We start from the raw sequence: 23,509 nt of genomic DNA, 5'->3' as shown, positions 1-23,509 counted from the left end.
GAGAGATTTTGATTGCCACGGATATATACCCTGGGGGTTGGCCCAATGTTTTCTTGAGACATTTTTTGATTTTGGCACGGAATTTATTTCTTTTTTTGTGTTAGTTTTTAAATTATTTACAGTTATTTTAAAATAATAACTAGTTAGTAGTTTGTATTTAATTTCCTAATTTGTAAAGATTTATAATAGAAAGACTCTGGCAATTTTGAAAGTTCCTTCATATTTCTGCCACTACTGTCAACCGTCATTCTTGTCACAAACAGCTGTCTATCAGGTCGAGTGTGACTGCGATTGGAGTAAATTTGCAAAAATTTGCTTTGGAATTTTAGCTATAAAAACACAATGTTAACTAGAACATTGGTTTCTAGAGCTCTTCTCCTTCGAACCCTAAAAAATGCTGCTGATAACGTAAAGCAAGCTAAAAGGAATGCTGGCCATGGGTAAGTCGGTTGTTATGTCATTGGATAGATTCATGAGCATTTTTTTCATGTGAGCATAGCTTGTGTTCTAAAACAAATCTTTCTGCGATGTTGAAAACTCTTTGTCACGTTCATTAATGGGATTAAATGATGCTCTGATACATGAATAACAAAACAATGTTGGTAAACTCTGTGACAACCTCCTCGAGGTCTCATAAGCATGCATGTTTGATATTAGTAAAGGATGATATTTCTTACGCTGGTGTTATACTTTCAGGGTTTGGAGTTACCGTGTACCACCACCACTGCCCTCTAAGAAAGCTATATTGCTAGCTGAGGGTCTTGGAGCCTTTGCCTGGTGGTGGATCTTTTGGCATATCATCACGGAACCTGAACACATCCTGGTTAGGAAATAATACCTTTTTTAACACATTTGAATTGTTATGAAAAGTATATTCAAATATCCAAATTTTCATCAAAAACTCATTGTAATTTTGATGAGAAGACATACTGCATATTTGTTAATTATATTCCTTCAAGATATTATTGGCCAGACTCAAAAATAACATACACATACATTGCATTTATTTTTAAGGCAGTGACAGCCCAAATTGGCTTGCCTCAAACAATTTTTTGGCCAAGTCTATACAGTTTTTGATGGCGAAAAAAATATATATTAATTTTGAACACATTTTTGAAAAGTTTTCTTGATATACAAAAATTGTAAACTTACCTCTTAAAATGATCTTCTTTCAAAAATATCTGTAGTACTTATGAATGTACATTGATAAAATTTGTAACATTAACAAGTCCAGATGTAAATACAGAACTTTTTATTTTTGATTACTTAACTCATTTTAAAGCTATTCATTACGTAAATAAATACGTACAAGAGTGTTTGGGGTTCTGTCAGCCTCTTAGAAAGCAACAAATAGTTAAATGGACCAGTCTAATTTTAAACTCTTCTCTATTTTCAGGGAGAATTTAAATACATTGATCCAAGAACCTACACTGATGCAGAACTTGGCATCCCACCCGACTCTGAAGGACCTTTGAAGAAATGAACTGGAATTTTAGTTGATTTGTAGATACTTTTAATTTATGATGTTCAATAAAAATAATGAGTAAATAATAAGTTGGTTTATCTTGTGTTTTATGGAGGTAATTTTGTAAGGTTATCTAAATGATGTACATGCTCCAATTTGAATTTCAACTCCTGCTTAAACTGTAGAACTGTTTATTTGAAAAAAAAAAAAGTTTGAAGACTATTATAATGTCCTTACAGTGTTTCATTCTATTCTGCCGTAGGGTACAAGTAGAGTATAAGTCACTGACCTCTATAAGTGGTATAAGTATAACATCCAAAACAATTTGCATTTACATCAATTAGGGTTCATTCACACTAGCGGATTTTTCGCTCACTTTTATATTTATATTACGCAATTTAATTGATTGTGCCCACACTGCATAAGTATTACGAATGATGCAAAATTGATAGTTTAGGGTTAATATTGAACATAGGCTAGGGTGGCTGCCTTAGGTATTCCCTAGACCGCACAATGCAAATGCTAAGTTTCAGTGATCATTATAATCACAAAATATTTTTATTGCTCAATTTTATTGACTATCTAGTCTAGTGCCCGTAGGATCCGTGCGCTTGTATGAAAGCAAAATAATCATCGGCAAGGATACTGAGCCCTGACCTTCACCTACGCAGAAGTGATTTATTGGTTGTGTACAATGCGCAAAGTGATCCCCACTCTTCCGCCGAGATCTCATTATCCGTGCCGATCAGTAGCGGCGTAAGGGGGGGGCGGAGGGGGCGGTCCGCCCCGGGTGCCACGTCTAAGGGGGTGCCATCTCGGTCGGCACATATCTGCACGACCAGGATGGCGCGGGCAAAATTGACAAGTCACTGAGGGTGCCATTCTAATCTGCAAAGCCTAGGTTCACTAAATGCACGATATTCAAACAAAATCACAACAGTGCATGCGCGAGACGTCGAGGCAACACTGAGAGGGGTGACACAGTCCGGCTGTCACCCCTCTCTTTCTTGTTTATTTTTGTTCTGTTTCCTGATTACTTAAATTAATTCCTCAAACTTAGAAAAAAACTTCTTCTGCGTTTACTTCTTGAGTCCTCAATCTAACAAAAAGTTAAAGCACCGAAGTAGCAAAAACAACTGACGCTCTACGCTGACGATTTCTAAGTTGTTTAGGAAGTGGAGGACTTTTGTGTCCCAAAACTCAAAAAATTTCGCGCTCGCTCCGCTCGCGCCTTTCACATTACGGTGGTTTTTCTAATTTCTTTAGGTATTATTGAGTCCCAAAAATCAAAAATTTCGCGCTCGCTACGCTCGCGGCTTTTCCACTTTACGCCTGTTTATTTTAAACTCTTTAAGGGACTTTACTATCGTAAAACTCAAAAATTTCGCGCTCGCTTCGCTCGCGACTTTTCCACTTTACGCCTCTTTCTTTTAAACTCTTTAAGGGACTTTACTGTTCTAAAACTCAAAAATTTCGCGCTCTCTCCGCTCGCGGCTTTTCCACTTTACGCCTGTTTCTTTTAAACTCTTTAAGGGATTTTACTGTTCTAAAATTCAAAAATTTCGCGCTCGCTACGCTCGCGGCTTTTTCACTGGACACTGGTTTTTTAGAAACATGTTTGAGTTATTTTAAGTCTCAAAACTCAAATGACACGGAATCGCTTCGCTAGGGCTTTATAAGTTTGCAGTGATCTGTCTCCGGTTTCTTTATGTTAAACCTAGCAAAAAGCACCATGAATGATTTCTACACGATTTTTAAGTACTTTAATTTACAATTTTAGCCCGTGATTATATTTTGTCGTTTTTTTGGGGGGGGAGAACGGGGGGTGCTCAATAGGTAGTACGCCCCGGGTGCCACCCGATGCTACGCCGCCACTGGTGCCGATAACTATAATACTGTTGAGTTTTTTTGTCTTGTTGAGAATTTGGGCGAGTTAAAGAGATTTTGGCCGAATTCCTCCGAATGCATGCTTTCTGGTACTACTGAAACATTGAGATTTATTTCAATCTTTCCTCGAAATCTGTAAACCGTTTGGCATTTAAAAACTCACTTGGTGCTATTATGGCAAGTGTTCGAAGACATGCTATTAAAATAACTAGGTACTGGAGCCGTATCGGACTGGTTACTGACAGTGTAGCAGTGTGTTTAGTTGGTATTTTGCATATATTATTACGTTTCAACGATAAATTCTAAGTAACCATTTTCTTATATCTGAAACTCAAAAGCCTCGTGTTGCAAATAAAGAAATCACAGCACTGCGCGTAGTAAAAAAAAAAGTTTGACGTTAATCAAAAACAGTGAAATAAATTTCTCCTGCACGCTTGTTTGTCCTAATTCTTGTTAAATAATACGGACAATTTGTTGAAATATATACAAAACATGTGCTATAGTTTGTTTAAATAAAAGTGTTTTGGTGATAATGTGATGTGTTCATAGTGTTCGAAATGGAGACAAATGCAAATCTGAAGGGTGAGTACATTGCCACTCGGAAAGGTCTAGTCTTGTTTGTGTATGAATAACTGTAACTTGCAAGTCTTGCGACATGAATTTGGCTGACGTATGTTGCCCTAAACTGATATTTATGATACGTCTTGAGTATTTTTGCAAATGTAAGCGATATCATTAAAACATAAGATATGTTGCCGTTTCGGGCGTCACACGACAAAAATGAGCTTATCAGGTTTTGACGACTTTCTTATCGCTTAAAATTTGGCGTGAAGACGTATTGAAACATTGAAATCTGATAGTATTCTTGATTAATTCAACTGTTGCTCTTCTTGAGTGTTCCTGAGCTTGTGTATGACTCACTTTGTTGGCATTGTGATGTGTGCATGTTAAATACTAATAAGCCAGGCGCGACGTGCCACTACCACTGTACAACATGTTGGGTTAGATACTTTGATTATATTATTACTACTTTTGTTATTAAAATAATTTCTTGGGTCCTATTTGCAAATTCTTAATTTATTCATAGCTTCAGGTAAATAGGTTATGTTATGAAATGATAATCTCATAAACAATAATACTTTCAAAGTCCTTAAATTTGAGAGTCCTTCAAATAAAAGTAAATTATATGATTGATGCATGATGCATATGAGCTTACTGGGTTTTAATAGTGATATTGTAAATAATAGAATGTAATGTTGGATAATTGAACATGCATGTTCTTTTTTGCAATGATTTTGTATAATATGTTGACTTTTTAAACTGATGGTATATTTCCTTCTTTGCTGTTTATTCAGCCACTGGGTTGTGTTCTTATCTGTTATCTTATTTGTTTAAGTAAGTGTGGATAGTAGAAGATAAAGCAAATTCTACATAAACGGTTGTCATATTGTATTTTTTTTCTAAAGCTCTATAAAGTAAGAAAAGAAAATTGTAGTATAATGCTTATTGCAGTAAGCATATATCTATATAGTTACATGAATTAGAAAGGAAGTTTCTAATAAAGGTACAATATTATTATTTATTATTATAGTGGTGGTATAATTTGCGCCTAAGGCGTTAAGTCCGCCCTTGTACAAAATGTGCAGAAATATTAAATAAAATAAATAAATAAATAAATTTGCTGTAAGACAGTGACAAGTTAGTTTAAATCCAATAATTCTTGATAAACCGTTTGTGCTATAATAGTGATAACAAACAATAAGTTTTAAAATCATTACAGCCTCATTCTAATGGTTGCAAGTATGACTCAGCTTGAGGTCAGATAAAGGGCTATTGGGTTTTTAAATATTAAATAAGTTGTATGGTTTGTAAACATCTCACAATGAAAGCTGAATGTCTGATATTTTGTTATTTTGATTGTGTTAATAGATTTGATTGTTGCTGGGGAGCTTGTTGTGCCACTTCTTCCCAGCAAAAACACTTAAAAAGTGGTGAAGGGTGGGCGTTTTGGATGATGTTTGTTGCTGAAGTGCAATTTATATACATCATAATGTTCTTACATTCTCGTGATGTGCGCAGACCTTCTCAACGATGATTGAGTACTACAGTCACATGCAAGCACACCCCCAACAAGATAACTAATATCACTGCGAAATTCAAGCAGTTGCTGTGGCCGCAATAGGTCTGGCTGGATCATCATCAGAACATTTTTACTCTGTGCCAAATAATGTTCCTTTTCTGAAATTGCCCATTTGATGCATCACTTGGTTGTGTTTTGTGCATACATTTTTTTACTAAAGCTTCTCAACAAAACCTGTACGAATAAAGACTAAGATGTAGCCATTGATTATAAACTATTAATTTGTATTGTTGCAGTATCGTGTATGGTGAACTATCCATACGACGCGTCAGAATCTGACGAGCTGTCAGTGAGGCCTGGTGACGTCATCCGTGACGTAGAACGGCTTCCCGGCGGCTGGTGGCGAGGTGAGCTACGTGGCCGCCGCGGAATGTTCCCTGATAACTTTGTGTCAGTCCTCGAACACGCCAGTGCAAGGTGAGAATAACAACTTTCCCGTGTTCTGATCATCAGGATATAAGAAGTGGTGAGTGAGAACGTTCATCGACAAATGAATGTTGATAGGTAGATGAATTTGCTTTCTGAATGTGGTATACACGACATTTGAATTGTTCAAATAGTAGTCTCTTCCAGAAACACTTTTGTGACATCGATAAACATCTTGAGCTCCACGGTCGATAAATCCGAACTAGCATCAATCAAGCTCCGATGTAACAATCAGGAAGTTAGACTCTTTTGAGGGGCCGTAACCGTAGTTAATCTTTACGTCATCGTATTTGTTGTCTTGATGATTCAATATCGAAAGTATTTACTTAGATGCATCAACTGTTGCACATCAATTTAATATCTTATCTTCTCTCTAAAACTATCTAAACAACTGCTCTGCCTTTAACTTAAAGCGTTATAGGAATAGCCGATTAGTCCAGCTTATAAACTACTACGTATGTAATTTAACCAAATGTTCTACTACGATTTGTGCTTTAGAATATTAGCCTTTTTAGCCTAAATTATAAGGTTTTCGATAAACTGGGTCAAATAGAACAATGTGCATGTCAAAGTTCAATACCAAGTGTAGAGATTGATGCTAAGGTCACACCAGTTTACAGTTAGCGTATTTGAACACCGGCCGGTACCCAGCAATATCTAGCTAAGCGCACAGTTCCTACAATGAGGAACAGGTTTCTGTGCCATACGACACGACATAAAATTACCATGTGTATTCTGATGTCTAGTTCACTGACACACATTATGTATTATTAATTTACATTTTAGTATTTTTGTTAGCGCTTTTGCTTACCAATTTTGAGATTTTTTTTTGGTATTAATTTATAATTTAATCCGAATTCACATTATCTAATGATATCGTAATGCAGTCTTATCAGCTTACTCATCATATGTAGGTACAACAAGGAGCGAATGTTAGACCAAACTGAAATACAAAACCGGCAATTAACTATCTATGGACGATAGTGTTATGTTCTCCCTATTTGGATATTAATAGCCGCTACTCCGTAATTAAATAGTCTATAATACATCAAAAACGTGGCATAGGAAAGCAGACACTACCTATATAATGTTATCGCTCAGTAATCAATTGTATATAAAAACTTAAAAACTTGTATTGATGACAAAGACATTTTCTATGCCGAGTTACTCGTAACTACTCGTAAGTCGTACACACAAAGTTATTCCATTTTAGTCATACACTTGCTAACACAATCAGTGATGTCATTCTCTTAAAGAATGATTATATGTATTACAAAGTGTTTAGTTAGCAGTATGGTTTTAAAGTTTCGTAGAGGTCTCAGTGTAACTTCAATGTTGTTGTTTTTAATACGGATCGACATCCGTCTGAGTTGACGGTCACTCCCGGAGAAAGTCGATCGTTGTATAACCGCAACCGTTCATTGTAAAACGATTTGATATGTCTTTAAAATTATATTTTCGATTAGTAGAATAATGAGTGTACGTACTATCTAATCAGTTTGGATAGCGCGATAAGACGCGCGGACCGCTAGTCAGTGTTTGTTGTGTGTGTGGCCCTTACTGATATATTTGGTCTGTCTTAAAGTTTTAGCTACAATATCTTCTAGTGTTATTATATTGGCAATATTAAGTGGAAAATTAAAAAGGTACGTGCTCTAGCTACAAATTTTCATATTTTATAGATATTGGTCAACACTGCCCACGTATCCATTGATAATAAAATATACTCGTACATATACGGTGTATGTTTAGTCGTAGACTAGTTATGACAATTTAATGCAAATCCTGCAGTTTTTTCATCGAGGAACTATCGTTAACAGAAAACCCCGCTAATGTTTTCATATGAGGATACAAACATTTTTTTTTAAATAATAATATCCTGATTTAATCGTATCATATGTCATGATTTTCTCGTATCATCAAAATTTGCAGTTAAACCGAGCATTCCGGCAACCGGGAAAATATAAATCGAACTAAAAGTATTTTTTATTCTCTTCCAATTGTGCCACAAAATAAATATGAAATAAGTCTTACAAAATATAACAATAATTTACATACAAACCAAATTCCTTTCTGAGCTTCCGTTAATTGGCGTCAATTTTACATGTTCAGTCAAGGCACCACATTTAGCACGCAACATCAAAACTAGTGTTGGGAATTTGTTAATTTTGTTTCACAGTTTGTTAAGCATTTGATGTGTATGTAATCATTTGAGTAGCCACTTAACTAAAGGACCTAAAGGTAAACAATCTTGATAGAACACAAATACATATCTAAAAAATAAACTACTGCTTGAAATAATGTTTTAAATGATTGAGTAATTGTTATTTATTACATTTACATTGATTTTAGCCAATTTTTTAAAACCATTGTTTACCTTAAGTGCCTACTTAAATGTAGAAATGTTATGTGTTAGTAATGGTCAAGTTTTTTGTATGCAGACCGACGGGCGTGCAGGGCCGATGTCGGGCGGTGTTCAGCTACCAGCCAGCGAATCCCGACGAACTTCCACTGTGCGTCGGTGACGTCCTCGAAGTACTTGGAGAGGTAACAGAATATAAAATTTTCAAAGGTTTATAGTAAAGTCAAATGATAATATTGCCAGTGGAATTTTGAGTTTTATAGTTTAGCAACTGATGACCCATCTATGTCAAGTTCATATCAATTTCGGTAATATAATAAAGCTATAAAACTACGAAATGGGACTAAAGGTGAATTACTAAGTTAATGGAATCATTCTAATATGACTCAACTTGAACTAACAACTGGTAATCGTTTTCTAATTAACTGTCAATTAACTTTAGGTGCTAAGTTGGCAGTCCTCTTTCGAAAGTATCACAAAACAGACAGTTGTACTTTTTTGTTACATGTTTTTTTTGTGTTTTATCTGAAGATTACAATCCTAGTAATTAGTTGTTTCACACCATTTGTCTTAAGTATTTTGAAGTACTTTGATAAAACGTCTTTCGTGAATAGGTATCCTCGTGTACGATTGAGAAGGTGGCAGAATTGTTTTCCCATCATTTTATACTTTCGTAAATCGTCTTTTATTCGGTTATCTGGATATAACAATAATTAATATACTTTTTCATTGTACAGGTAGAGGAGGGTTGGTGGCAAGGCCGCCGTCAGGGTCGCGTGGGGGTGTTTCCCTCAAACTTCGTGGTAATGCTGGACCCGCCGCAGCCAGCGCCGCCCTTCGAGCCGGCACCAGCGCTCCCGCCTAAACCTGGTAAGTACCGTACCCATATATGTATAATAAATATAGTTAATGTCAGCTGGGGATAGTATTTAAAGTATAGCATTAGTATAGCTTCCCAACAATGAAAGAATTTTTCAAATCTGTTGTTTAGGAGCCTTAGGAGGATATAAATAAACAAAAAATCCTCCTTATGATTTTAGTACTAAGGCATGGATTATTTTTTTGCGTGTAGTAATAAAGTTGCTTTGTCTTATGAATGATGCTTATAGTCCTTAAAAATCATTAATGCCTATTTAATTAACTTGTGATTATTTTGGGAATACTGAGCGATTTGTTGCCACTCTAAACCCGTTTTAGTTGCTGTTCCAATGAGGAAGTGCCAACATTGCAGTGTATGTAATAATGTTCGTAATTTGCCTTGAATATTCTGTTAGTTTCATGACCTACATTAATATTAGAGTTCATACCAATAATGCAGATGACATCCAGTTGTACTAATTAGTCTTAATTGTTTTGCTCATTATTATCTACTAAACGTCTATAAATAGGAATACAAATATTCACAATATAAACTTCACGCAAATATACTTATGCAGATTTAATGTACATGAGTTATTTGAAATAAGATTATCTCTTAGCAAATACATATAAGGTACTTTTCTTCCTTTTTTAATAACTGTAAATAAACTAAATTATCAGTAAATAAAGTTTAAATTAATTCTCACAATCTCATATTTAGATTAAAAGTCTACAATGCAGGCAGTTATTTATGGTATTCATGCTCTATTACTGGTTGATATTTTTCTCATAGGATCTGACTCATGTTCATAAACCGTAGTATATACTTGTAGGAAGCTCGTTTGTCACACAGTCTTATTGATACATTGTTGGTATATTTGCGTTAATAAAAGTGATGACAACTTGTGGGGGAAGCACTGGTTATCATTTTAGTGACTGACTGTGTCTTCCGTTGGCGATAATTTCAGGATGTGTTTAAATTAGCTTGTGAAAAACCGTATTTTTTATTAGGAATGTACCTACTTTTATTGTATTAGTGTGTCATGAAGGTATGTTGAATGACATTGTTGTTATAGGTCGAAGCCCTTTTTGTTTATGTTATCAGAAAATGATAACTTTAAAAAAGTGATTATCGCGAACAAATGAAACTATTGTGTGTGTGATGAATAAGACGTCTTTGTCCAACTGTATCCTAGTTTTCGAGCGCCTTTGATATCTTTGAAACTTTGTAAGTGAAGTGAATGAGCTCATAGAAACCCGGATGTGTTAAATGCAGACATTTCTTAAGGTCAATAAATGATGTCTTTTAAATCCACTACCGTAGATGAAAAATAAACGTTTTAACTTTTGAAGGTTGATAACATCCTCATGCTTCATTAGTTGTTTGTGATATGCAATAATGGTCTTTATTTGTTCACAGTGAAGGAGCTATGTCGGGTGTTATTCCCGTATCAGGCTGTAAATGAGGATGAACTGACGCTATCGGAAGGTGACATAGTGACCATAGTGTCGAAGGAGGCGCCGGACCGCGGCTGGTGGCGCGGCGAACTCAACGGTCGAGTCGGACTGTTTCCTGACAACTTCGTGCAATTGCTGCCTGCAGGTAAAACTATAACAGGATAATTTTATAATACTATCAAAGGGTCTATAGTAACTTGACAAGCGAATTACAGATGAAGATGTAGGTACTCTCTTACCTAATAGGACTGCAAACGGACATGATAGGAAAAACATCGGGCGCAGGACCGACAGGCTTTGTGGATGTATCTATACCTAACTATACTGTGAAAAATTCCTAAAAACCACCTGGGAATCCGCGATAGCTAGTGTAACTTGGAGGAAAATTCGGAGATAGTAATTTGATAAAAACTGCTTATTACAACAAAATTTTAGGAGATAAAGAACTGGAATTTAGTAAGCCTTTTCCCTTACACAGTTATACAAATAACAACCAAAAAATATACGAGTAAATCACGACATTATCTAGCGTGGGCTTGGGTCTACTGTTTTCGGAGTTTATGTTCGCATTTATTAGCTAAACAACAAAATTTCCGGTATTCCTCTGTTTAACATTTTGTGTTGTTTCCTCGAGGAAATCGACATGACCTTTTGCGTACATGTACCTTTAATGTTATGTAGAACAAGAAATGCCGACAACAATTAATGTTGATTCTACCGTCCACATTATTCAGAGCTTCGGAAAACACGGTAAACTGTAGGTCCCTGCTTTCATTTGAAGCATTTTTGGCAATCTTTACGAGTACTCAGAAGCCCGAACTTCTGATAACCAGTCCTGCTGAGGGGTATTGGGTTTTGATTTTGGGTATTGGTTACTGGGTTGAGGAAGTCAGATAGGCAGTCGCTCCTTGTAAAACACTGGGACTTATAGTCTAAGCGGGTCAGTTCGAGAAGCCGACCCTAACATAGTTGGGAAGAGGCTAGGTGGATGATGATTTATTTAAAGTATGTTTTTCGAGAAGAGCGAATTCTAACTTCAAATAAATTCGAGGCGTGAAAATCAAGGTTGTTCAATTTAATTTAAATTGACGACACAAGGCCTACTGTATTACTACGAAATCTATGTTTACTACCTGTAATATAAATAACTGTTAAAAATAATATAATGCATGCCTTTGGTAGAATTAGTTACGGATTTTTCTGTGCTCTCAATTATTTCCGCTCATCAGTAGAATTACAGTTGTAAATATAGTTGATTGCATCATGTCCATAACGTCTTGAATACGAATCTGCGCATTAGCGTTATGGTATTGTTCCCCTGCGGAGTTATGGGTACCCATCTTAAATATGTATAGTAAAGCGTATCACAATATGTGCAGTATATTAAAGATTTGCATACATTATATTGTTAGCTGCTTGCTGGTATGTATATTAATGAAATTTTAATACGGATGCAATTAATTATATTATCAGGTACTGACTAGACTTATAAATACATAGGTATGATGAATAGCTAAAGCGTAATTTTGCATGTGACAAAACATATTGTTATTATAATTATCTTATCTACAGTCATTTCCATCAAATATCGTAGTTATTATAGATCATTTGATAACGTTTGTTTCAAACGTCCGAAGGATTCTTTGGTGGTAATTTAGATACTACATATACGGCCTTGGAGAGATTTGTGTTTACATTTTGCACATAGTACAATATGTGCAAGAATACATTAAATTCACTGCTCCAGAACGCTTTAGTTGCTCTACCAATTCCATAGACGTTCAGTTAAAAAAAAAATACTTTTTCACTTATACAATACTTTTTTTTAAATGGAATTTGTTACTATTGACGCCACAAGTAGTTGTGAGATGTAACTTTAGCCGAAAATGGATAAATGTAAAAATGTGGATTTTGGCTTTGCTCACACCTTAAAAATGTCTAAGACCAGGTTAACCTTCTTTCCGGAAAAACTATCACAAAATTCTTTGATGATTAATGTCTTGTAAAATAATCTGCCATATTGGGCCATGCATGCGAAACTTTAGTCAATTAAGTGACGACATTGCGTTGTGTCATCATCATCAGACACATTACACAGATTGCACTTTATTGCCTATTTCATTAAATCCGCTCGTGAATCAAAGACATCCAAAGCAAAGAATTCACTGATGAAACTGTTTAACACTTTATTCATTTGCAAAATTAATATATGACTCATACAAAAAAATCAAGTGTACGGTCTCTGGCTACTTAGTAGGTAACTTCTTCTTCGTTGTATATCAGTACAATGACAGATAACTGATGTAATCGCCACACCTACCTTGAGATTATTTATAGTTTGTTGTACTCAGTCTCCTAAACAACTTATATGTACTATGTTGATTATTGATGCTTAACTTGAAACGAGTTTTGTTATAATGATCAGTCAATAGGTGATTTTGAATCAAGAAGAACAGTTTGTGCTAAAAGTCAGTTCTAATACGAGAGCGTTTTAAACTAGACTGTCTAAAATATCTGGATTAATATCAAGGTTAGTTCTGAATTTTTTGCAGCGTTCATACTTTTCACGCTTTTACTGAAACAATTGAATTTAGAGAGGTAAGATGTTATTGATAATAAAGTAAAAATATGCGCGAATATGTAGACTTGAATAAGAATACATGACCATTGTAACATTAAACGGATGCGAGAACTACTTAATACCCCAGCCTAAGTTTTAATTTATATCTATTTCGCAACCTCACAAAATTTCATATTTTGTTCACTCGAGGAATCACGAAAACCTGATAGGCAAATAGACAGAGTTACTGCGTATATAACTACATACTTAAAAAAAAACATAAACTATCACATCAGTAGGCAGTTTGGTATTCTAATTAGCAAAGCTGTCGATATTTGCATGATTTAAATGTACCAAACACTCTAATGTATTGCAAGGTTAGCATTAAGTCCGGCTACAAATTCATACATACGTATTAATTTAATCTCATATGACGTAAACTATGCATCACTCACTAGAAAGCAGTCGTTTGCAAGAAGCGCAGATTCCACTAATTTATGCCTATCGTAACTATCACACTGTTTATGTATAAAATATGGAGAAGTATTCAAAAATGTTGTTATTGAGTTCATGGTTAATAGAAACACCTCATAAGGCTTTTAATTTGTCAATAAAACAATGTAGAATGCCCACTCCCGTCCAATTACACTGTCCACTATTAAATTGTGATTGGAACTAAAAAAAATAAGTTTATCGGTTAGTTATCCGAGGCATTAAATTGTATGTTATAAACCATTTTGTCGCATGCGCATATATTTACAATGTTAAGGCAACTAGCACAACGAAAAGCAACCTTGAAATCTTAACACTTCGCCTATACTAACAGCGACCACATAAACTTTACGATATCGTTTGCCTTATAAACAATAACATAGATCCATTAAGCACCGCGGAGTATCGTTGGCGTCGTGAGCGCACTAATACATTCTCAGCCTGTTGGTAAACAGTCCGCCCACTCTAGTATTCGCTGTTCAGTGTTCTGCTATTGACATTTCTCATGAAGGTTGCGAGCCGAGTCGTGATTTTGCGTAACTTGCCTCAGCACGGTGTGTCTCGACACTGTCTTTTTATAACTAGTTGCCTCACTTTTCGTGTCGGTGTAACACTAATATTGCACTCCGTTCAATTAATTGCCTCGATTTTGTGATTCTCTGAAATGGTTTTCGAGTGTGACTCGATATTGTTTACAGTGTTGGTCGAATGTTTGTTAAGTTATAAGGGAGTGTGTTCCTAAGTGTTCTTTCGTGAATTTTGAAAGGAGCTCCTATGATAATGAAGTGTATACCTGACATTCGCGCGCATTTATGATTTTACTCCTTTTTGGAAAAAGGAGAATAAAATTGTTGTTGTTGCTGGATTATTATGCTGCAGTTTAGAAAGATGTTTTCAACTGAGCAAACAATATTTTCTAAAATATGTAAGTTTATACGAATATTGTCAAATTATTTCGTAACATTGAGTATAACCGAAAACTATTCAAAAATAACTGAAAAGGTCCTAAGATAAAAGTACTTATGAAAAATCAACAATACTAAGATTTGCTTTATTGTTTGCAGTATCAAATGAATTGGAAGAGAAAAAGCCGGACCGACCGCCGGCGAAGACTACGAATGCTGTCTACCCCATCTTGAACAAATACTCCGAGAAAACAGCCTCCGTCAAGGAACTCACCACTTCTAAAATCAGGTATTTGCTTTACTACCTACACACTGTGAGAGAGAATAATAATGAATGCAGATATTTTCTGTTGCCAATTACAAGTATAGTCAAGCCGTTTATGGCAGAATGCAAATTAAGGTAAAATATGCAATTTATAAATAGTATTCGTAATGCACAAAATACTAAAGACCTATATTTTGTTTTTTTTATATTATCTTGAAAATACATAGAACGGTCTTAAATTGAATATTATTATCATCTGTATGTTTAGAGCGCACATAATGCAGCCAAGCTTACTACTTTCTAAAGGTTTTGTTCTGTCACTGATGATCAAATTTTGGCCCTAAGACTTTCGAACACACTAATTCAGGTCGAACTTTAACGGATCTGCCAAACATACTCATAAAGTATTCATCGTAAAACACGACGTTTAAGGTGTTCATAAGTTTCTTAACGACTTTTTAACGTTTCAGCGTACACAAGGAAAACACAGTTAGTAAGGAGACGAGCACAAACAGTACTATCACGCACACAAACAAGAGTGAATCGGAAAAGATTATTCACAGCGAGACGGTCAATGATGGATCTTTGGAACAGGTGAGAATGTTTAACGTCACTATTGCGGATTTCTATAACCTATCCGTGGTTTTAAGATTAGAAATTGCAAGGCATAATTTATATGAAGGTAGTGTAAAAATTAAATCGCAAAACAAAGATTGGATATAGAAATCTGCCGTATACATTACTATATTATTAGTAGTTATATTATATTAGTTCCAAATACATGAATTCAAATACTCTAGATTAGGAAAAGGTCAGCTGCAATCTCTGCATAAATAGCTTCTGTATTTCCTCACTTTGTTTAGTCAATACTTGAAGAAATATTGTGTAAGTTAATTATAATTATTTTACTGATCCAAATTATTATCCAAAGTAGCTAATGACCAATCTATACTAATATTATAAAGCTGAAGAGTTTGTTTGTTTGTTTAAACGCGCTATTCTCAGGAACTACTGGTCCGATTTGAAAATTTCTTTCAGTGTTAGATAGCCCATTTATCGAGAAAGGCTATATATAAGGATAAAATATATATATATATATATTTTATCCCGGTACGGGAAGTAGTTCCCACGGGATGCGAGTGAAATCACTGACAGAAGCTAGTCTAAAATAAATAGCTACTGAATATAACTGAAGAAAACAATGCAATTAGTAAACTGTAGCTGATTTTAATCTGAATTTGTTTGATTTGCTTAAAGTGCATATCCTTGTACATTTGAGATAACATCGCATTACGTATCATTGTCGGTTTGCTTAGTTTTCTTTTTATAATAAAATAAATAATATTTAATAAAAGTTTATTTTAATGTATTTCAGGTGAAGAAACCTCCAGTGCCATTGAAAAAGAGCCCCACTCCTGCTTCAGGCGTCGGCAGTTTATTCAGTGGGCTTAAGAATAAAATGCTATCATCTACTGAAAAGTAAGTTATTGAGTATTAACCTTCTGCATTTGTAATTAAAATTATAATATTTGCGTGGTAGTTGACGTGATTTGATCTATCTAGTATAGTGTGTGGCCTATTGGATTTGGCCCAGACCTACTGATTCCAAATATTTTTCTTTTTTATCCACTTCAAACACGAATATTTAGCCATTATAAAAGCCAAGATCATGGATTTTATAGCTTGTTCAAGATATATTAACAATTTTAAATATGAAGCCCATGTTTGCTTAACTCGATTGTGAAAGGAAAAGCCAGTTAATCCCTACAAAACACCATGATTACAAATTCTTTCATGACTTGTCTCCAGTTTCATCGGTTACTGATGAAGTCTCGGATAGCAATATCCAGCAGAAGGCATAAGCAGCTTTATCTGGCAGACAGCGTTAATTATCAGATAGCTAACTGACACGTTGTTAACCAATGGAACTGGGCCCTAGTACTAAGGGTACATCCACACGGCGCAAGTAGCTTGCGCATGTTGAGATACATGCGTAGATTACATGCATTTCAAAAATGAGCTGATCCAGCGACTCGCGCCTGTACATATACAAAGCAACATACCCACCTGCGTGCTCTTGTCACTTGTTACGTTAACTTGCTCCTGCTACATGCACCCTTAAAACAACATTTATAAAGAAGTATTCTTACATAGAAATAATATTTGTTTTCAGAGAGAAATCATCATCAACGACGGTATCTAGTGGGAGCAGCAGTGGTGGCGAGTGGGACCGGCCGGACGGCGCCGCCGCCAGTCGCGCCAACATTAACACTAATACCAATACTTTCGATCACGTCGAGAGGAATTCCTTGCTCAACGACCCTAGGGCTGGCAGGTAACCTAAGAAAACTTTATTTTTAGCTTTACTTTCTCTTCATATGATGGAATTAACCACTTCCCTGTCCACAATGTATACACAATAGTTAAACAAAAGGTGTGTATCACATGAGTCGCGGGACAGGGATGTTACTAAAAATGATTTAGAGTAAAAATGGTTTTTGTTGTCCCATTAAAACCATTTATTCCAATATTAAATGTCAAATCATCATCATCAGCCTATCGCAGTCCACTGCTGGACATAGGCTTCTCCAAGTGCACGCCACTGAGATCGATTTTCGGCTTCGATTAAATGTCAAATCAATGTGTAAAATCCAATGTCAGGATTTTGGATCCTACTGTGCAACTGCTTAGGTGAATCGTCTAGTCTATTGATTATTCCAGTATTTTGATACCGAACTATCTTAAATGAAATATACATGCACAATGTGAACCACATAGCTATACATAGATATTGACAAGCTTCCGCCACTGGTTTCACCCGCGTCCCGTGGGGACCTCTGCACGAACCCGGATAAATGATGCCTTCCTCAATGATTGGGCTATCTAACATTGAAATAAGCGCGTTCAAGCAAACAAAACTCTTCAACTTTATAAGATTGGTGAACTAATCAACCGATGTCCCAAAAAGGAGGGTTCTCGATTCGGATGTTGTTTTTTAAATAAATATTAACGTATATAATTTGTTGTTACAGAGTAAAAGCACCTCGGCGCCGGCCGCCCAGTCAAGCGCTTCGTGAAGACACGCCACAGCAAATAGGACTGAGCAACGGACACGAAGGTATGTTTAATAAAAATGAAATCCATAATGAAAATACAATTTATAGGGACCCCTAGAAGCCCAATTTATCGATAGGTATTCGATATTATAAATAACGATAGTCGTAAGTCGATTACACGGTATTTGATCAGTCATCTGATGATAAAAATGCAGTCATAAACATGAATTATTCCTGGAATACAAAGTCAAAAACCTTTTCTATATAACTCCATATCTTTCACGATATCACGACTGGACTTATACCCCAAACCTATTTAATAATTACTAACATTTGACCACAATAAATCAATGTAACGCCTAACCTAAGATAAGTGTAACCTTTGACCGATTTCTTGCCACCCAACACGTATAAAGCATGTCTACTTATCTAGCTTTTATGAATGGAATTATATTTGACCTACATTATCTATTGAAATGTGATCTACTTGGTATTCATACTTTTCCGTAGTACTTTCCTTAGAAACTACTAAACTATACATAGGTATGTCCATTGCAATTTGTTATGAAGAAGTTAAATGTAACGTCATTATTATAATTCTAGCGCCCCGGTCCGGCTTTGCACGGGATAACAGTACTTATGTATAAACATATAAACCTTCCTTTTGAATCACTCTATCTGATAAAAAAACTGTATGAAAATCGGTTGCGTAGTTTTTAAGATTTAAGCGTTCAAAGAGATAAGGGATAGGATATAGGGACAGAAAAAGCGACGACTTTGTTTTATACTATGTAGTGATGTCAAACACAATTTAGCTGCGAAGTTGGTTGTGCCACTTCTTCTTCCCAGCAAAAATACATAGGAAGTGGTGAAGGATGGGCGTTATGGAGGCTGTCTTTTGATTCTGACGTTTCGAAAAGTGTTTATTTAACAGGCTTATTTGAATAAACTTTTACAAGTAACTTACTAAGTATTTTTTACAAGTGTCGTGTTTAAAGTTTTTAATCAAGAGCAATGGTTCTGCTTGATTCCGCTTCGATAGGCCGACATCTTAATATTTGATTGTCTCCGTCAACCTTGGCCTTGCCCCGCGCCATGTAATACGAATTGAACAATGCGCACAATAGACTTCAATACATAATTGTCATCTGGGGTACAGTTGATGAATATTAGTCATCAAAAGGATAACAACTTTTATTTATAAAAAATAACAAAAGAGTGCCGATGGGCTTTCTTGCCAGTTTTCCTTTATAAGGCTCACTTCTTGGAACCGTGCACCTAGATATGGACGTTTCGTGAGAACCAGTGTATTTGAAATAATTTGAAATAAAAACCTTTGACCTTGCTTCATCAGAAAGTATTTATTAGTAAATTCTGTAACTGTTTCACGCGGTTTCGCCGTCTCCCGAGTAAACATTTAGCGCAATGAAATATATACCCTTAATCCGAAGATTGGTGCGTTTAGCCACTCTGATAAACGAAAAACTTCGGCGATGTGATGGTACTTCATAGAATCCTAGCATCAGCTACCATAACTGAGTCGAATTTATACTAATAAAATTTTCTGTACTTTAGTTCCAGCACCGGAAAAGCCACCAGAGAAAGCAGTGAGAACTGAACACCCAGTCCCAGACACTACAGAGGAGATTAAGCCTCGCGCCCGTGAATGGGAGAAACGTAAGGCGCCGTGGATGGAAGAGCTTAAGTTAAACCAAGCTAAGAAGACCAGTTTCATAGCAGACGGGAAGACCCGACTGTCGGGTCCTGAAATCGGCGTCGCTAGTAAGGCGGGAAGTGGCAGCACAGACAGGTAAAGTTTTTCAATTATTCCGTATGATTTTTGAGTTATTTTTGATGTTAAAAAACTTCTATCTTAAATTGTTAAGTTTGGTATTTTCCAGAAGAACTGTATTTTATATACCTGACATTTGGATTTGAAATACTTTTCCCAACTATTTTGGGGTAATCTAATGGTCCAAATGATTAATTTCAGAATCCTAGACTGTGGTCTAGAAGAAAAGAGATCAACTCATTCTATGGAGATGTCGAAGAGCACCTCGTCTATTAGCAGTCGAATGTCCATAATGGAGAGCTTCGAGGAGGTAATATAATTACTCATTGTCTTATAATATGACATCATATTTGTTTGTTTCGACAGATTTTGGATTCTGACTACCCTTAATGTAAACATCTATTTAATAAAGACGATATTATTCCAGACAAAAGTACGTCATTCGTTGGACTCGAAGAAGGACGCGACGCCAGCTCCCCGCGACATGGAGTCCCACGCTGTGAAGCCCGTACAGTCACCCACCGCTGCAGGTAGGACTTTGCTTTAGTTATTATATTATCATAAGGGCCTGTTTTGATACATGATATTATTGTAAATACGAATATGATTGTCTGTTGTTAAGAAAGGTTCAATTCAGAACGAGCGATTATCGTAAGACGTCTGTTTGCTTGTTGTTTTATCAATTTCCCTTAGTTTATTTATGGATCGTTCCTAAGACAGTTTTTCTTTAATGTTTAGGCCGAACAATCATGTCGATGTTGGACGAGATAAAGAAGCCGCCGGCGCCGCCCCCACCGACCACCGCTCCCCCCGCCGCCCCCACTGCCGCCCCGCCCCCGGCCCCCACCACGCAGCCCCCGCTCGCCACGTCACCGCCCCTCGCCGCCACCATGCTCACTGCTATCATCCCAGACAAATCACCCGCCAAACCAGACAAATCGCCCGTCATACCTGAGAAGCAACCAGAAATAGCGGCCCTCACCAGACAAATAAGTAAAACGAGCACTCTTGAGAGAATAGAGAAGTCAGTAGAGAAAGTTCCCGCGACCAACGCTAGTGGGGACAAGCCCAGCGCGGGGACGCTGGAGAGGCGACTACATTCCGTCAAGACGGAGAAGGTCGAATCCAACGATGCCTTGATTGCGCAGCTCAATAATAGGGTGAGTTATCATTTTTGTAGTTCATTATGTTTGAGATTGTGAAGATATCCGTGATCATGGTCCGTTCTTCAGGTGGTTCTGCCTTTGATAAAAAGCTTTCTGCATATTTTTAGCAGACTTTTTTTGCAACGTTTCTACTTGCTATTCTTTTACTGCAAACTAAATAAAGGCATTGCAAAGACAAACCAACCCGTAATTTTAAATGTCAAGATTTTTTTGTATCCCCTTAGTGCAGTCTATTCTCACCTACCACTTTGTCAAGTGTATTGTTGAAAAAAAAAAAACTAACAACAAAAAATTCTTCCACAGATAACAAACTTAGAAAAGCTCATAGAAGTACAAAACACAGTTTTCAACACGGCCATCGAGGATTTGAAAGCCAAGCTGAGTCAAGAGAGTGAGAAGCGACAAGCTTTGCAGTCGGAGTTAGAGAAACTGGCTCACTGCGTGACGCAAGTGTAGCCCTCGCTGCGGCCGACGCCCGAGCACTGCGCCCGCGGCCGCGCCCTCACCAGGGAATACTCCAGCTATGTGCACTTCTAGTTACGGCATGTTAGTGCTCTGTGTGCCGCCCGACGCGGTTTCGATAATGCGGAAATAATTCTTGAAACTGTGACTGCTAAGTTGTACACGCGTTTATAAGTTAGTAGCTGCATTTAAAATTACACCAAGTACAAGTAGGTTGACGTAACTTAGCGAGACTGTAAACTCAATTTCAATACATGTTATTGTTCTTTCGTCACTTCAATTTTATTTTATTTTTATAAAAAAAGTACTAAATTTCAGAAAGTTGATATTTAAAATACTGGCCATGGTGTTTGAATTTTTTGTCTAAAGTTTCAAGAGATTGTGACAGGGTTTATTTCGAAACCGCGTTAACGGTGTTATGGTGCAGTGTTTGTAGCTAGGCCTAAACGTGAGAGACTTTTGCTATTCGTCGAGTGATAGTTCGCGTGAAAGCTCAGGTTCAGTTCGCGACCGGCTATAGTTTCAAAGACCTATCGACTAGGCTGCTTTATCTTCAGATAGCGATTTATTTTTTGTAAGTCATACTTGTAAGTTTACAACATTCAAGATGTATTATGTATTATTATTTTACAATGATGTTTATCATTAACTTTAGCGATGCTCCCAAGCTCGCTTAGTGATTCAGGTACTTATTTAGTCAGTTTTGTTATTTCTCCCCATTTAACGGTCACTAACAACAGTAGTATTATATTAAGAGTAATTTTTACATCATGTACAATCAAGACCAGAAGAGGGTAACTACTTGTACCTTAATTGTTCAATATTTGTATATTCTTTATCAGTGCTGAAATAAAATTATATATTATTGCCTGTTTTGTTATTTTCATTGATGTATCGATTTCAAGTTGTAGCTGATTGCGTTGTTTAGAGTATTTTTGTTATTTTCAATGTAATTAAGTGCTTTAGTCTGAAGAGCGTAGATAATAGTAGCGTCATGTACGTTAACAAAATTTTGTGCCATTTTATTTGATCGATGCATATTATGGTAATATAACGCAAAGTGTATTTTTATGTGTTATACAAAATAATGTAACATGTGATGCAAGTAGATTACGACAGCCTAATATTTTGTGATTAACACATTCCATTTTGACTTGTATAGTAAGAATAATGTACGTAATATTGATTCGATCTGCTATAGGGCGCATTGTATTAACCAAAGCTTCATTTGGAACGGCATTAACACAATAGAATATGTACACATATTATATTTATCGAGATCAATATTTTTATGTAACAGTTAATATATTTTTGTACTTGTACAGAGATTATTTACGTTTTATTTAGACACCGAGTGTACCTTTTTGTAAGACATATCTCGATACATATTTATTTCTGAATTAATTATAAATCGATTTTGTAATATTATTGTATTGAAAATGAATAATAGGTACTAATTTCAGATGTAATTATTATTTGAGAAAAATTTAACCCAGGTTGTGTTTGGCCATCCATTGTATACCTCGTCTTGGCAATTAATTTATTCGAAATAGATATAATAAAAATAAAAATTGAATCATGGCAACTGATTACTATAGTTGTTTATTAATAATAATTGCTTAGTATTATTTTAGAAGATGTAGTTTTAGGCTACTATGTGATAGACGATGCCTAACTAACGGTATGTTTTAAACTAACTTTGTAAAACATTCAATGGCTTTAATAATGCACAAATTGAGTCACACAAGCATTTTATAGATTTTTATTTGATTGGATTATTAAATCAGACTTCCCCGATTGTTGAATATATTTAAAAATAATAAAGTCACTGTTGTATCTATATTTAAATGAAACTGAAATTGCAATTTTCCTTGCTTATACGTTCCAACACCGCGATATAGTTGTTATTGAAACTTTGAAATTAATGCCACGTATTTTAATAGTAAGCTTGAACTATAGTCGTTCAGAAGCAGCTTTTGTGAATAAAACGTGAGATTCGTGTTGTATTATTTTTACGGGGTTGTACCTGAGATTTTTATAGACTGCAGATGTATATTTACTAAACTTACGTAAGTAATGATCATGTAGTCGATACAAACGTGACATTCGTTTTAAGCGTGGCGTCTTTGTCATTGAGATTAGCATTGACGGAACTAATATCCATTTGCAGATTAAGAAAAAATGCATTTTTACGACAACACATACATACAAGATT

At 35.8% G+C, this 23,509-nt stretch overlaps 2 protein-coding genes across 4 annotated transcripts; both read left to right on the top strand.

The window, feature by feature from the left end:
- The first annotated feature begins 237 nt into the window (after positions 1 to 237).
- On the top strand, positions 238 to 1,554 carry LOC110383955 (NADH dehydrogenase [ubiquinone] 1 beta subcomplex subunit 2, mitochondrial). The gene is made up of 3 exons (XM_021344945.3): positions 238 to 440; positions 697 to 823; positions 1,397 to 1,554. The coding sequence occupies exons 1-3, from the start codon at positions 343 to 345 to the stop codon at positions 1,481 to 1,483; spliced, it is 312 nt and encodes a 103-aa protein (XP_021200620.1). The 5' UTR covers positions 238 to 342; the 3' UTR covers positions 1,484 to 1,554.
- A 2,186-nt stretch (positions 1,555 to 3,740) lies between these two features.
- On the top strand, positions 3,741 to 23,492 carry LOC110383914 (SH3 domain-containing kinase-binding protein 1). 3 transcript variants are annotated; one of them, XM_021344876.3, is made up of 15 exons: positions 3,741 to 3,934; positions 5,729 to 5,909; positions 8,360 to 8,465; positions 9,018 to 9,150; positions 10,559 to 10,741; positions 14,713 to 14,842; positions 15,289 to 15,412; positions 16,194 to 16,297; positions 16,992 to 17,153; positions 17,851 to 17,936; positions 19,450 to 19,684; positions 19,868 to 19,976; positions 20,094 to 20,196; positions 20,405 to 20,826; positions 21,136 to 23,492. In XM_021344876.3, exons 1-15 carry the CDS (start codon positions 3,910 to 3,912, stop codon positions 21,286 to 21,288), a joined length of 2,256 nt encoding a protein of 751 aa, XP_021200551.3. In that variant the 5' UTR covers positions 3,741 to 3,909; the 3' UTR covers positions 21,289 to 23,492. The 3 variants fall into 3 exon arrangements, with proteins under 3 accessions (XP_021200551.3, XP_049694655.2, XP_049694656.2); XM_049838698.2 differs by lacking the exon at positions 3,741 to 3,934 and adding an exon at positions 4,209 to 4,353; XM_049838699.2 differs by lacking the exons at positions 3,741 to 3,934; positions 5,729 to 5,909 and adding an exon at positions 7,247 to 7,564.
- Positions 23,493 to 23,509: the final 17 nt, after the last annotated feature.

Source organism: Helicoverpa armigera, chromosome 12, assembly GCF_030705265.1.
Source record: "Helicoverpa armigera isolate CAAS_96S chromosome 12, ASM3070526v1, whole genome shotgun sequence".
NCBI lineage: Eukaryota > Metazoa > Arthropoda > Insecta > Lepidoptera > Noctuidae > Helicoverpa > Helicoverpa armigera.
Note: the sequence above shows the minus strand (reverse complement) of the source record. Positions and strands in the feature narration are given on the sequence as shown.